At 26.6% G+C, this 12,340-nt stretch overlaps 1 protein-coding gene across 3 annotated transcripts; it reads left to right on the top strand.

Moving 5' to 3' along the window:
• Positions 1–4: 4 nt before the first annotated feature.
• Positions 5–6,368, top strand: LOC145835081 (microtubule-associated protein RP/EB family member 1-like). Of its 3 annotated transcripts, none has more exons than XM_082942623.1 (8): positions 5–187; positions 452–558; positions 827–919; positions 1,153–1,249; positions 1,661–1,675; positions 2,652–2,782; positions 3,174–3,344; positions 6,030–6,368. In XM_082942623.1, exons 1-8 carry the CDS (start codon positions 25–27, stop codon positions 6,033–6,035), a joined length of 783 nt encoding a protein of 260 aa, XP_082798749.1. In that variant the 5' UTR covers positions 5–24; the 3' UTR covers positions 6,036–6,368. The 3 variants fall into 3 exon arrangements, with proteins under 3 accessions (XP_082798749.1, XP_082798747.1, XP_082798748.1); XM_082942621.1 differs by lacking the exon at positions 6,030–6,368 and adding an exon at positions 5,210–5,728; XM_082942622.1 differs by lacking the exons at positions 1,661–1,675; positions 6,030–6,368 and adding an exon at positions 5,210–5,724.
• Positions 6,369–12,340: the final 5,972 nt, after the last annotated feature.

Raw genomic sequence — 12,340 nt, forward strand, 5'->3', positions numbered from 1 at the left:
ATTTTATAAGTATCACAATTAATAATGGCGGCAGTCAACGTTTTTTCAACGTCAGTGTCTTCCAACAACCTGAGCAGGCAGGAGCTTGTTCAGTGGGTCAACGACTCCTTGGAGCTCAATATAAAAAAGATCGAGCATCTTTGCACCGGAGCTGTTTACTGCCAGTTCATGCACATGCTTTTCGGATGTTTGTTTTTTTATTGATACTTATAGTTTTGTTCTGGTTTTAGTACATCCGATTACTAAAATAATTTTTTGTGTTTATATCCTATTTAAAGTAAAATTACCATTTGACAACTAACTAGTAATTTATAAAACTTAAACTTTTTATCTATATCTTGTAGTTTTTCATATTTATTTTAGTTTAAACTCTTCTGAAAAAGCAATTTCACACACACTAGCTTACCTGTGTATTTTTTTTGATCAGTTATAAAAATATTTCATTCTGCAGCTAAAATGCCCATCAAAAGAGTGAAATGGAAGAGCAAATTGGAACATGAGTACATTCAAAACTTCAAACTTTTGCAGGAGGCTTTCAAGAGGACCAGCTGTGATAAAGTAAGTTATATGTAAAGAAAACAGTTATATAATATTAAGTTATTATAGTAAGACTTTTTCAGTTAAATTAGTTGTTAACAAGTCATTTAAATATAAATACTTTTAGACGCCTGTTGCCCTATCATGTATAAACTATTTTAAGTTAATTGTTTTAAAATTTGTAAATAAATATTTAGATTTTGTTTAACATACTTTCTTCAAACTAAAATTCAGTTTCCTGAAACATATATACCTTACTTATTGCATTGCATCAATATTTTATTTACAGACAATTCCTGTGGAACGTTTGGTCAAGGGAAGATTCCAGGACAACTTCGAATTCGTTCAGTGGTTCAAAAAGTTCTTTGATGCCAACTACGGAGTAAGTTATTATTTATTACTTAAATTTGTTTTTATTCAAATAAGTGCTGTAAGAAAATAAGAGACTTAAAATTTAAAGGTGTTCTAAGTTAACTCACTACTTTCAAATAGCTTTTAATGTTTTGGTTTTTTTTTTGTATATATTTACCAAAAACTATAAATAGCTAGAAAAATGAAGCTAAGATTTAACTTTTATTGTTCTCGAACAACTTAAAAAAATTTATTTACTTACAGGGCGAACCATACGACCCACTAACAGCCAGGGACGGGGCCTGGTTGGCAATTGCAGGAGGTCCTCCTGCTGGTGGGGCTGCACCCGTTTCGAAACCAAGTTTGTTGTAAACTTATTTAATTTAATTCAACTCTTTTTTATAAGCTAGAAATTCATTTGTAAGCTAATCTAAAAGTTGTAGGTTATTTACAATAACAACTATATCTAAAAATTCTTAAAATAAAGATAATAATATAGAAACATACTTCTATAAAATTTAAATGCAATAACTAAAACGTTTTCAATAAAGGCTTACTTTTATGTATATATACTATACTTTTGGTGTTTTAACTTTTTTTAAAAAAGTTTTAGAAAATAAATTATTTAAAGTATACAGAAATATTCAAATTTTATAAGAAAAATTTAAACCTAAAACAGAAATTAATTTTGGAGATTTTTTCGTTTTTTAAACTTGAAGTAAAAACAGCCTGTAAAAAAACAGATTATAATCTTTATCAAATTAAAATACAGCGTCAAGGAATTATCGTAAGTTTTCGAGCATTTTAATGTCAATTAAATGTGCTATCTAAAATTATTTTTTATATTTATTGCCTCTGGGCTTGTCGGTTTGTTATAATTATATTGTTTGTAATTGTGTGAAAAAACTAACTCCCTAAACAATGGTTATTCTTTGTTTGTTGTGAAGGTGTTTTTATATTATGAAAAACATGGTGTAAATAAAATAAGTAGTTTTTTATGCTTATAAAAAACTGTTTTGTAAATGTTTTTTTAAAGTCTATGCTAGAATTTTTGTTGTAATTTTCTATAAGAAACTATTTCAAATATTTTTAGACCTTCATTTCTAAAAATTTAAGTTACTCGTCATTTTATACCTATCAGTTGATAAAAGTTGTGTACATTAAAATTCTAAAAAAAAAATTAACTTGTAAAGTATATTTTATTAATAATAACAAAATTAAAAGCATAAAACATGACAGTTTAAATTAAAACGTGGTTGTTTAAAACTTTCTTACAAGAAACTTGCACATTTTTCTACGAGACAACATAAATGTCAATCAACTTAAAAGATCAATGAAATTTATTGAACTAAGTCCTTCAAGTTCGACTTGCGAATTAATCTTTTCTTTTCAGTTTCTTATATGAAGTTTAATTCTGTTTTTTTTTTTTTGAATTGTACAGATAGTTTTTATTTAAAGTTTTTATTTGAAAAATAGCGTTCCACATTTTTCTATATTTTAAAAAATCAATAAAAGTAATGTGTGAACCATATTGTATTTGTCGAATATTGCAATATTTTTTTGTAAAATAGTTATGTTTAACATAAGTCTATTAAAATTTTATCTTAAACATATATTTCAACTAATGAAAACTTTAAGTTCAATAAATTTGAAATAATATCTTAAAAGTGCCTACAATTTGTAATACTTTTTATAACTATTATAATAAATAAGTTTTCAACCTAAACTTAAACACGTTTAAGTTAAATGTTTTTATTATTTAGGCACACGTCAGCCAAAATCAACGACTCGCCCTGCTGCAAGGAGCAGAATTGGGGGAACACCTAAAGCGCAACAAGTAGACAATACTGAACTTCTCAACCTCAGAAAACAAATGGAGGAGATGAAACTGCAGGTTTATTGAATTAAAAGTTTGAAAATTAAACTTTAAGGTATCTAGTTTGGAACTTGAAAACAAAAAAGATGATAGAATAGACTAGTGAACTTGTAACTTGAATTTTAATTATATATAACCATACTTTAACATTCCTATTTACTTCATATTTACAATTACACAAAGGTTAAGTAGGATTAAAAAAAAAAAAAACTTTGAATCATCTAATGAAAAAAGTGTTTGACATCAGCAAATATATATAACTTAGCAATATGAATACAAAGATTTCAGAGAAAGTATTTTAAAGATATCTTAGAGAAAGTATATCTGATAGAAAGAATTTCTAAGCAACACGAATTGATTTAAATTTGATAAACAAATATTAACAAACAAACCAAATAAAAATAAACAGGAAAACGAGCTCACATCTACAGTGGAGGCTTTGGAGAAGGAGAGAGATTTCTACTTCGGAAAGCTGAGAGACATAGAGGTGATATGTCAGGACGTGGAGAACAGCGAGCAAGCGGATCAGTTCACCAAGGACGCGTGCGGAAGGATCACTGAGATACTGTACGCGACAGAGGTACGTAGCTAGAGGGGTAGCTGCGAAGCTGTAAAATCATAAGAAGTAAAATATCTATATTGAATTTGTATCCCCTAGAAGTACGTAGTTAGAGAGGTAGCTGTAAAACTGTAATATTTATTAAGAAGTTGTAAGCGACAGAGGCTCGTAGTTAGGGGGATTGCTGCAAATCTGTAACGTTTTTTTTTTAAATTGTCCGGTACAGAGTTACGTAGTTAGGAGGTAGCAGGGGGTAGCTGCAAATCTGTAAAATTTTATTAAGTTGTACGCGACAGATATACGTAGTTAGGGGGGTTGCTGCAAATCTGTAAAATTTATTTATTTGTAGGCTACAGAAGTACGTAGCTAAGGGGGTTGCAGCGAAACTGTATAAATTTATTACGAGTTTACTTCACTACAGGGATACGTAATTAAAGTGTTGCTGTGAAGCTATGTTACAAGTTTTTTACAATTTATTTAAGTGTGTATGTTATATATGTACGTAATGAAGAAGTCAGAGAAATAGAAATAATTTGAACTAACTCAACCTTTTTTCGTGCATAAACCGCAAAATGCTTAAATTTAACGTTTGGTTTTAAGAAGCGGATGTTTTCAAGTATTTTAAAGAAGATTTATATTGTTTTACCTCCAATAAAATATATTATTACTAAGATTTAAGTAAAACTTATTACATATAGCATGAAGCTTGTTGTATGAGCTACTTATAAATAAATTAAGTTTTTATCTGAAATGCGCTTGATTTGCTTGATTGAATTAAAACGTTATTGAACTTAAACAAAGACTAAACTTTCCGGATCATTTTAAAACAAGCTCGTCTTTAATTTAACGGATAAGTTGTATAACTGGATTCAGGATTTTTCTGTCAAGGACTTAATTTGCTGAGATTTGAATTAAACATTTTCAAACTAAAGCACAGACTAAACGTATTGCTTAGTTTTTTAAATAAACTCGTCATTAAAATTGACAAGTTTTTTTTAGTATTTTAGCTTGCAATATGGTATAATATGAACATTGAAACAACACATACATAATTTATTAAGTGTATACACTGTAGTTGAGATTTTTATTCCAGGATTATAACTTAACTGACAATAAAAAAAAATTCAAAAAAAAAATTAAGACATTTTTTCCACTACTCAAACTAATAAACCTACAATTTTAAGGTATTTTTTATAATTAAAAGAAATATGCCACAAAAAAACTTCTTTAGCATTTACTTGAGTTTAGTCCTTAAAAAAACTTCTTGATCAAGTCGTTTCATCTATGCGTTGTTATAAGTATATGTTTGTATAAGTTTTAAGTTTGTTAGTTTTGTACTTGAAACTTTTCTCCATAAAATCTTTAAAATTACCTCCAGCTAAGTTTTGTGAGTTTAAAAATTGTATTAGTTTAGATTTGAAAAATAACTCTGTACTACTTAAAAGTTTGTTTAATTTGTAGATATAGCTGATAAGTTTTTTAATGCTTAAACTAATAATAATAATAAGTTATAATACTTTGATAAAAAGTATGTTTCCATTTAAGAATGAATAAGATAAGGCAGAGACTTTTATAACTAGACTTTTTCATACCTAAGCTTTGTATTTGTCTGTTTACCACATAGTACAAAAAACAAACTTTTTTTCAATTTACACAGTAGTTAACGAAATCAACCACAAGTAAAAGAAACAAAAAAAAACTATTTAAAAAGAAACATATGTGTTTGTTTAACTAACACAACATAATTAAAGACTCATGTAACTAAATATCATGTCATCATTTTTATTAATAGCAGAAAAGCCAGAATTTATAACTTGCTTCTAACTAATACAATTAAAAATATTTCAATGTTTTATGCATCTGACTAAACTTGCATGATCTCTCAGGAGGGATTCTCTGCTCCCGCGGAGGAGGAAGAAGCTGTTGAAGAGGAAGAGGAGGAAGCTTACTGATTGGATGATACATCAGAATGCTCGCACGTGATTGGCCGAAACCAGTCATGCGTACAGCAAGTGACTTTTTACCGCGTTTCTATTGGCGCGCTTAATATTTTGTTCTGAAGAAAACTTTTTAGATATTTTTTGCAGCTTTTCAAAGTAGATTTATTTATAATACGTTTTTTAATATTTTTTTATTACAATATATATTCCGTATTCAAACTATTTAATGTACAACAAAAGACAGATTAAACTTAATAACTGTAAACTCTATGCTTTTGATGAATTAAATTATGTGTTTTTTTTAATAGTATCTCTTTTTCCAAGTAGCCCATTTATGTTTGTTCGTTTTGCTTTTTAGCATGTTGACTTCCTCCTTTTTCGAAGATAGTGGTTTCTATAATTAGTCTAATAAACTTGAACTAATAGAAATAATGTTTGAAATTAAAATGTGTTGGTATGAAACGCTGAAACTAATAATAATATTGTGAATAAAATTGTGTAAACTAATGAATGTTAATAAACAAAAGCATATACTACTTTTAAAAACTGTAGTTAGACTTTATGTTTTTCAAGCTGTGTTTTAGGTATCATAATTTAACTAAAAGTAAAATTCATGCTTAATAAAGGTTACACAAAAAATCTTATAAAATTCTACCTTGAAATTTACTTTAAGTTGAGAAAGTTTTAAAGTAAACAAGTTGTATTTGTTTAACAAACTAAAAAGATGAATACAAGTAAAACGTAACAAAAAATACTATATTTGTAGGAATAAGCTAGAATGGAGTAGAAGATATATCAAGATGATTTTATTTGTAAAAGTTATAAAACAATTTACTATATATCTTTAAACTTAACCTGTTTATTTTAAGTTTACAATTTAAAATTTTCATCCGCACAAAAGAAAACGTTCAAATTCAAAAAGTTTTTGTGTAAAATATTTGTTTTCATAACACTTCAAAATTTAAAACGGTTGCTTAAATAAATACAAACAAATTGTCATTCATTTAGCGTCGGTAAAGTTTCAATGGAAGTTCTGTAAGCAAATGTGTCTTTACTAATAAAAAGTTTTATTTTTTAACAGTTTTTTCATTTAATTGACATTTTTACTTTACAACAACACTTATTATTTTTTATTGTTAAATATATCTTTAAAAATGTTTTTAATGTCAAAATACTACAGATACTTAACTTTAGCTATTGTTTTCAAGCTTTCTATCGAAAAGTTTGTACGTATGTTATTTTTCTAAAAAAGTTAAATGTTTTAAGCTAAACTGATTGAAAATACTTTTCATATGTTTGATCAAATTGAAAAATTTGGTAAAATTTTTTCTAACAGAGGCTAAATAAGTATTTAATTTAAAATTGTACAATTTAAAGTTTTTGAACATAATCAGATAGAATTTTGTTTTATATAATCACTAACAAAAATTTAAAACTGTTAAAATTAAAAAACAAGTTAGCTTCGAGTAAGATCAATCAAAGATTTAACTATACAGACTAAAAAAGTTGTTTTCAAAGTTCGTCTTTATTTAAGTAAATGTTTTTATTTCCTTTTTTTTACAGTTCAGGTTTAAAACTCCGTAGAAAGTAATTTTTAATATTGAACTTGTCAAGTAGTCTATTGAAAACTTTAAGAGGTGTAAATAGCTTTTTAGTCTTTTACAATATAATGATATTTAACAATACATAAATATACATAGCTTTCATGTCTACATTTTCAAAGCTACATATTAAATAAAAATTTAATTTACATAAAATACCAAAAATTCGTTTCAGCATCTGCTTGTACTTTCCAAAATTTTTTTTCTAAAATTAAACAGCTAAAAAAATTAAAATTAAACTAAAACACATTTGTCACCAAAAAACCTGGAAGTTGCGAAGTTTTATAACCAACCTGAGAAAACCTGAAACTTTTAAAAATAATCAATTAAAAACCTGGAAAACCTTAAATTTTAAACAATTATTACATGTAAAATGATAAAATTTTGATTAGGTATGAGTAATCTATCATGTACAATATTTATTTTTGTATCATCTAAAATTTTGTTTAGTAGAAAACACTATTAATGTAGCATAACATTAAAGTCGTTTCTATGTTTTTATACAATTTAAGGTAGTTTTTAACAATAATATTAATACTATACTAAAACTTGAAAGAAGTTTAAAGACGAAGAAAAATGTTATTAAAAACTTTTGGCAACCCTCATATACCTAAAACTATTGTACATGTTGGAAAACACTTAACTAAAAATGATTATTATTAAAATCAGCGGCTACAAAACAAATATCACAAAATCTTGCTTTTAGTTATAATTTAAATTTACTTCTAATATCTTAAAGTTTTCTAAAAGTTAAAAATTAATTACTTTTGATCTAGTTCTACAACTGTTGTTCTTTTCTGATAAAGTTAGTTATAACTATTAAGTATTAACTTTTATTAGCAATGATATCAAATAATGTAATTAAAAATGTTTCTTTTTTGATAGATTTAAAACCGTTTTTATTTTTTCCAGTGTTAAAGAAAATGAGAACTCCTTTGTTCAGACAGTAGATAATAATTTTTAGGTATAACAAAATTACTGTAAAAAGTACAATATTGCTTCCACTGTCTTAAAAATGAACAAATAACATGCTTTCAATTCATTAGTACTTACGTTTATTAAAACATTATCAAGCGATAAACGGCTGAAAATATAAATAGTAGCTAATTTATAAAGAAAACAAAATTAAATAAAAGTTAAAACTTAAATTTTTAGGCTATATAAATTTATAAATATTTTATATTATCAAATAATTAATTATCATACAAAAGTTTTTTAAAAAACTAAGATTCTACTAACTATCAACTCATAAATGCATACAAGCAAACAAGCCAAAAACACAATGTATAAAAATGCTCTTTTCTTAAAAATCCTAAAATAACAAGTTCTAAAATATTAAATCTTCATAAACTGTTTTATTTAAGTTAATTTTTGCATTTAAACTTTTTATCCATAAACTTTCTTTGTAGTCTAAGTTTTTAAATTCTGGTTGTTCTAAAAACATTATCTTGTAGGCATTGTCCAATCCCATATTCTCAATATCCATATGATGATTCTCAAAGTAGTGTTTAAATAATGCAGATTCGTCTCCTTTACAAACCAAGTTAAAATTTCTTTGGAACTTTTTCCAATTGTTTCTGTGTGCATTCCATCATTCTGTTAAACCGTTTTTAGTCTGTCCTACATAAATTTCCTTGCATTTTATACACTGAGCAAAATATATCCCGAAACTTTTACAGTTTAATTTTTATTTTATTTTTATTATTCTATTTTCAACTGTTTTTATGTAGTTATTCTCATCAATAATGTCTTTATAATTACTGTATTTTCCGCATAACGCACAATTTTTGCATTTTTTGCTCTTATTATTAGGTACGTTGCTTCTCTTTTTAGCTATACAACTAAATGTATTCAGCATTTGACCTATACTACTTGGTTTTGTGAAAGATGTTTTTGCAAGTGGGAATAGTTTCTTTTCTTCTTTCGTGAATCTTAACAAAGTTTTAAATTGAAATGACCAGTATATGTTTTTAGACTTTTGTTTTTTTAGTTTATTTGAATTCTCACAGGAGTTAAGTTCACAAATTTTTTCAAACTGGCTTTTGACTAACTTGGTATTAAAATTGGATCTTATGCATTTCTTTTCTAGTTTCAGTAAACTTTCCTTAAAATCTTTTTCATATTCATTTAATCTTTTGAGGCGTTTAATTTCTTAGGTGATGATTCCTTTAAAGACATTTTGTGGGTGGTATGATCCACCATTTAAAAATGTTGCGTTTTTCGCAGTCTCCTTTATAAAGCTTTTTCTCCTAAAAGATTTGATTTCACTTTCATTATTAAGAACATGTTGTACATCTAAGAACGGAACTGTTGTATTTTCTTCAGACATTACACTTGATGCTATTTCAAGATTATGTTTTCCAAATGTGTCATTTAAATTTTTGATTATCTCATTGGCAATCTCTTTGTTTTCTGATAATATAAAATATTTATAAAATTATATAGCCTAAAAATTTAAGTTTTAACTTTTATTTAATTTTGTTTTCGTTATATATTAGCTACTATTTATATTTTCAGCCGTTTATCGCTTGATAATGTTTTAATAAACGTAAGTACTAATGAATTGAAATCGTTTTATTTGTTCATTTTTAAGACAGTGGAAGCAATATTGTATTTTTTACAATAATTTTGTTGAAAATGATTCTGCTAGTTTTGTGAAACTGTATAAGTCCCTAGTATTCGTTTTGTGAAGCTTAGTGCAAAAATAATTTCTCCCTATCTTTCTTTGTTGTATAATAGTTGTGTTGAGTATGGTGTGTTTCCTAATTCTCTTAAACATGCTAAGGTAGTGCCGATTTATAAAAATGGTAAACAAAACAATGTAAATAATTATAGACCTATTTCTCTTTTGTCTCCTTTTTCTAAAATTTTTGAGTCATTGGTGTGTGAGAGACTGAGTGGTTATTTTCTGTCAAATAATTTACTGCACTGCAAACAATATGGGTTTAGAAAAAATAGTACGACTGAGTTAGCAGTAAATCAGATTGTTGAGGAACTTATTGAGGCTGGTGAAAAAAAAAAGGTAAATTGTTCTGTTTTTTTGGATCTTGCTAAAGCTTTTAACACTGTTAACCATAAAATTCTAATATCAAAACTTAAATGTTATAATATAAAATGCTCAATGTTAACTTTTATTGAAAGTTATTTAAAAGATAGAAGTCAGTCTACTGTTGTAAATAATGTTGTTTCTGAGCGTGAAATTTTGAATGTTTGGATACCTCAGGGTTCTTGTTTTGGTCCACTGTTGTTTCTTGTATATATAAATGACATATTTTCAGCTACAAATATTAAATTGAGATTGTTTGCAGACGATGCTTGTCTGAGTTATCAACATTGTGATATTGACCATGTTAATGTTGTTATAAATATGGAGTTGAAGAAAATTGATGAATGGCTGTGTAAAAATAGATTGTTTATCAATTATTCAAAGACTAAGTTTTTGCTGTTTAATAGAACTGCAAAAAAGAATGAATTCAGTGTTAAGGTAAATGGTTTTGTGATTGAGCAGAGTGAAAATATTAAATACTTAGGTGTGGTATTAGACGATAATTTAAATTGGAAGGCACATTTAAAGTACCTTAAGTCTAAGCTTTCAAGAAGTTGTTTTATGATGTCAAAATTAAGATATTATTTGGATACGAGTACTTTGAAAATGGTGTATTATAGTTTGTTTTATCCTCATATCCTGTATTGTATATCTGTTTGGGGTGGTGCTGCTAGTTGTCATTTGAAACCAATTGTTTGTATGCAAAAAAGAATTGTAAGATATGTTTGTCGCGTACCTGCACTGACTCCTACAAATTCATTGTTTTTAAAAACTGGTATACTGAAATTTAATGAGGTGTTTAATTTGCAAGTTTGTAAGTTGATGCTGAATACTTTGAGAGGATTTGAGGTTGACCACAGTTGTTTTACTCCAGTAAGTATGGTTCATACACACTATACAAGACATTCAAAAAATAATAATTTTGTTATTGAAAGACCTAGAACACAACTTGGCCTAAACTCCTTCAAGTATTTGGGCCCTAAGTTGGGGTCTAGTGTTCCAGAAATTTTTAAAAACCTAAAAAAAGATCAGTTTAAATATAGTTACAAAAAATTCTTGTTGAGCCAGTATACTGAGTAGGTTTAGAGTGCTGTGGTTGAATATTTTGTGTTGCATGCAGATTTTGATTAATTGCTTTTGGTTGTTATTTCATCTGTTTCTCTTATTATATGTATGGTCAATTTTGTTTGTGTCTACTCTGATCATGATTGGCTGGTTTTGGTCTGTTGATGGGTATTGTATGGTTGTGCGTGATTGTTTTTTTTTTTTTTTGCTACTATCCAGATTTTATTATATTTTTGTTATATTTATTTGTTAGCTGTATATATTAATTATTATTGCATAAATATAATTTTTTTTTTCTTACTTTTATTAGACTAAAATTAATTCCACCAATACAAGTTTCAGAAACTACATTTTTCTTAATAGTTTTTGTTTAATTTTTATTTATTTATTTTTATTTTCTTTCTAATTTAGCTTAAATTTTAGATTTTTTTTCTGAGTACCATTTCAGTAAATTAGTTAATTATCAAGCTTTAAGATAGTTATTTAATGCTAATGTATTCATTATAATACTAGTTTTATGCATTTGCTCAACAGCTGATTGTGAGTTCACTTTGGTGGCGGTGATCACATGATTGGATTGTTGGTGTGATTTTTTTGTTGTAGCGCCGGTGAACACTTACTTGGGGATTTGAGCTTCATGATTTTCCCACACTTTGTAGTTTTTAGTGTTGAGATTTTAGCCTTGTGAGTGTTCTCCAAATGGCGTGTCACCAAGGGCTTTTTATTAGTTTAAAAGATAGTTTTTTATTTATTTTATTTTTGGATAGTTAAATTTAAATATTAATGGGGCAGGTAAAATTACATATGATGTAACACAGTTCTTTTTCCCCAGAAAACGTTTATCTCGTTGCAAGGGGTAGAGTTTGAGACTGATGTTTTTTTACCATAAAAAAAAAAAAAAAAGTTTCGTGCTTTGTTTCTAAAACTAGAATAAAGTTCTTTTTTTTAATATGTTATTCTTAAATGATATTAATATATATGAGGACAAACTAAACTAAGCTAACAAATTAGTTTATAGATAGTGTCTTTCTGACACATTCAGATTTTCAATGAATTACTTAGCGAGTTTTGACTCATTATTTAGGTGAAATAAATATTTGTTAGTAAAACAGTAATATTTTGCTAAATTTAATGAAGTAGTAAAATACTTAAAACTATGATAATTTCACAGAGTGAATATTTATTTTATACAAATATAGTACAGATGATTTAAAAAATATTTACACCAAGTTTTTAGTAAAACAACAAGTTAAAACTCTAAGTTTAAATTTTTAAGTCTAACCTTTTTATTAACTTTAGTTGATGTAAAATTAAAGAATAAGTTAGCAACTACAAAGTTATAACTTTATAAAATTTTAATTAATC

The sequence above is a fragment of the Thalia democratica genome, chromosome 4, assembly GCF_965202585.1.
Source record: "Thalia democratica chromosome 4, ktThaDemo2.hap1.1, whole genome shotgun sequence".
Classification (NCBI taxonomy): Eukaryota; Metazoa; Chordata; class Thaliacea; order Salpida; family Salpidae; genus Thalia; species Thalia democratica.

Bases quoted from the DNA above. Each gene is read 5' to 3' on its own strand.
- LOC145835081 (XM_082942621.1), top strand. From the start codon at position 25: ATGGCGGCAGTCAACGTTTTTTCAACGTCAGTGTCTTCCAACAACCTG. The intron at 188-451 runs GTTTGTTTTTTT...TTCATTCTGCAG, and splicing joins CATGCACATGCTTTTCGGAT to CTAAAATGCCCATCAAAAGA. The intron at 559-826 runs GTAAGTTATATG...TTTTATTTACAG, and splicing joins AGAGGACCAGCTGTGATAAA to ACAATTCCTGTGGAACGTTT.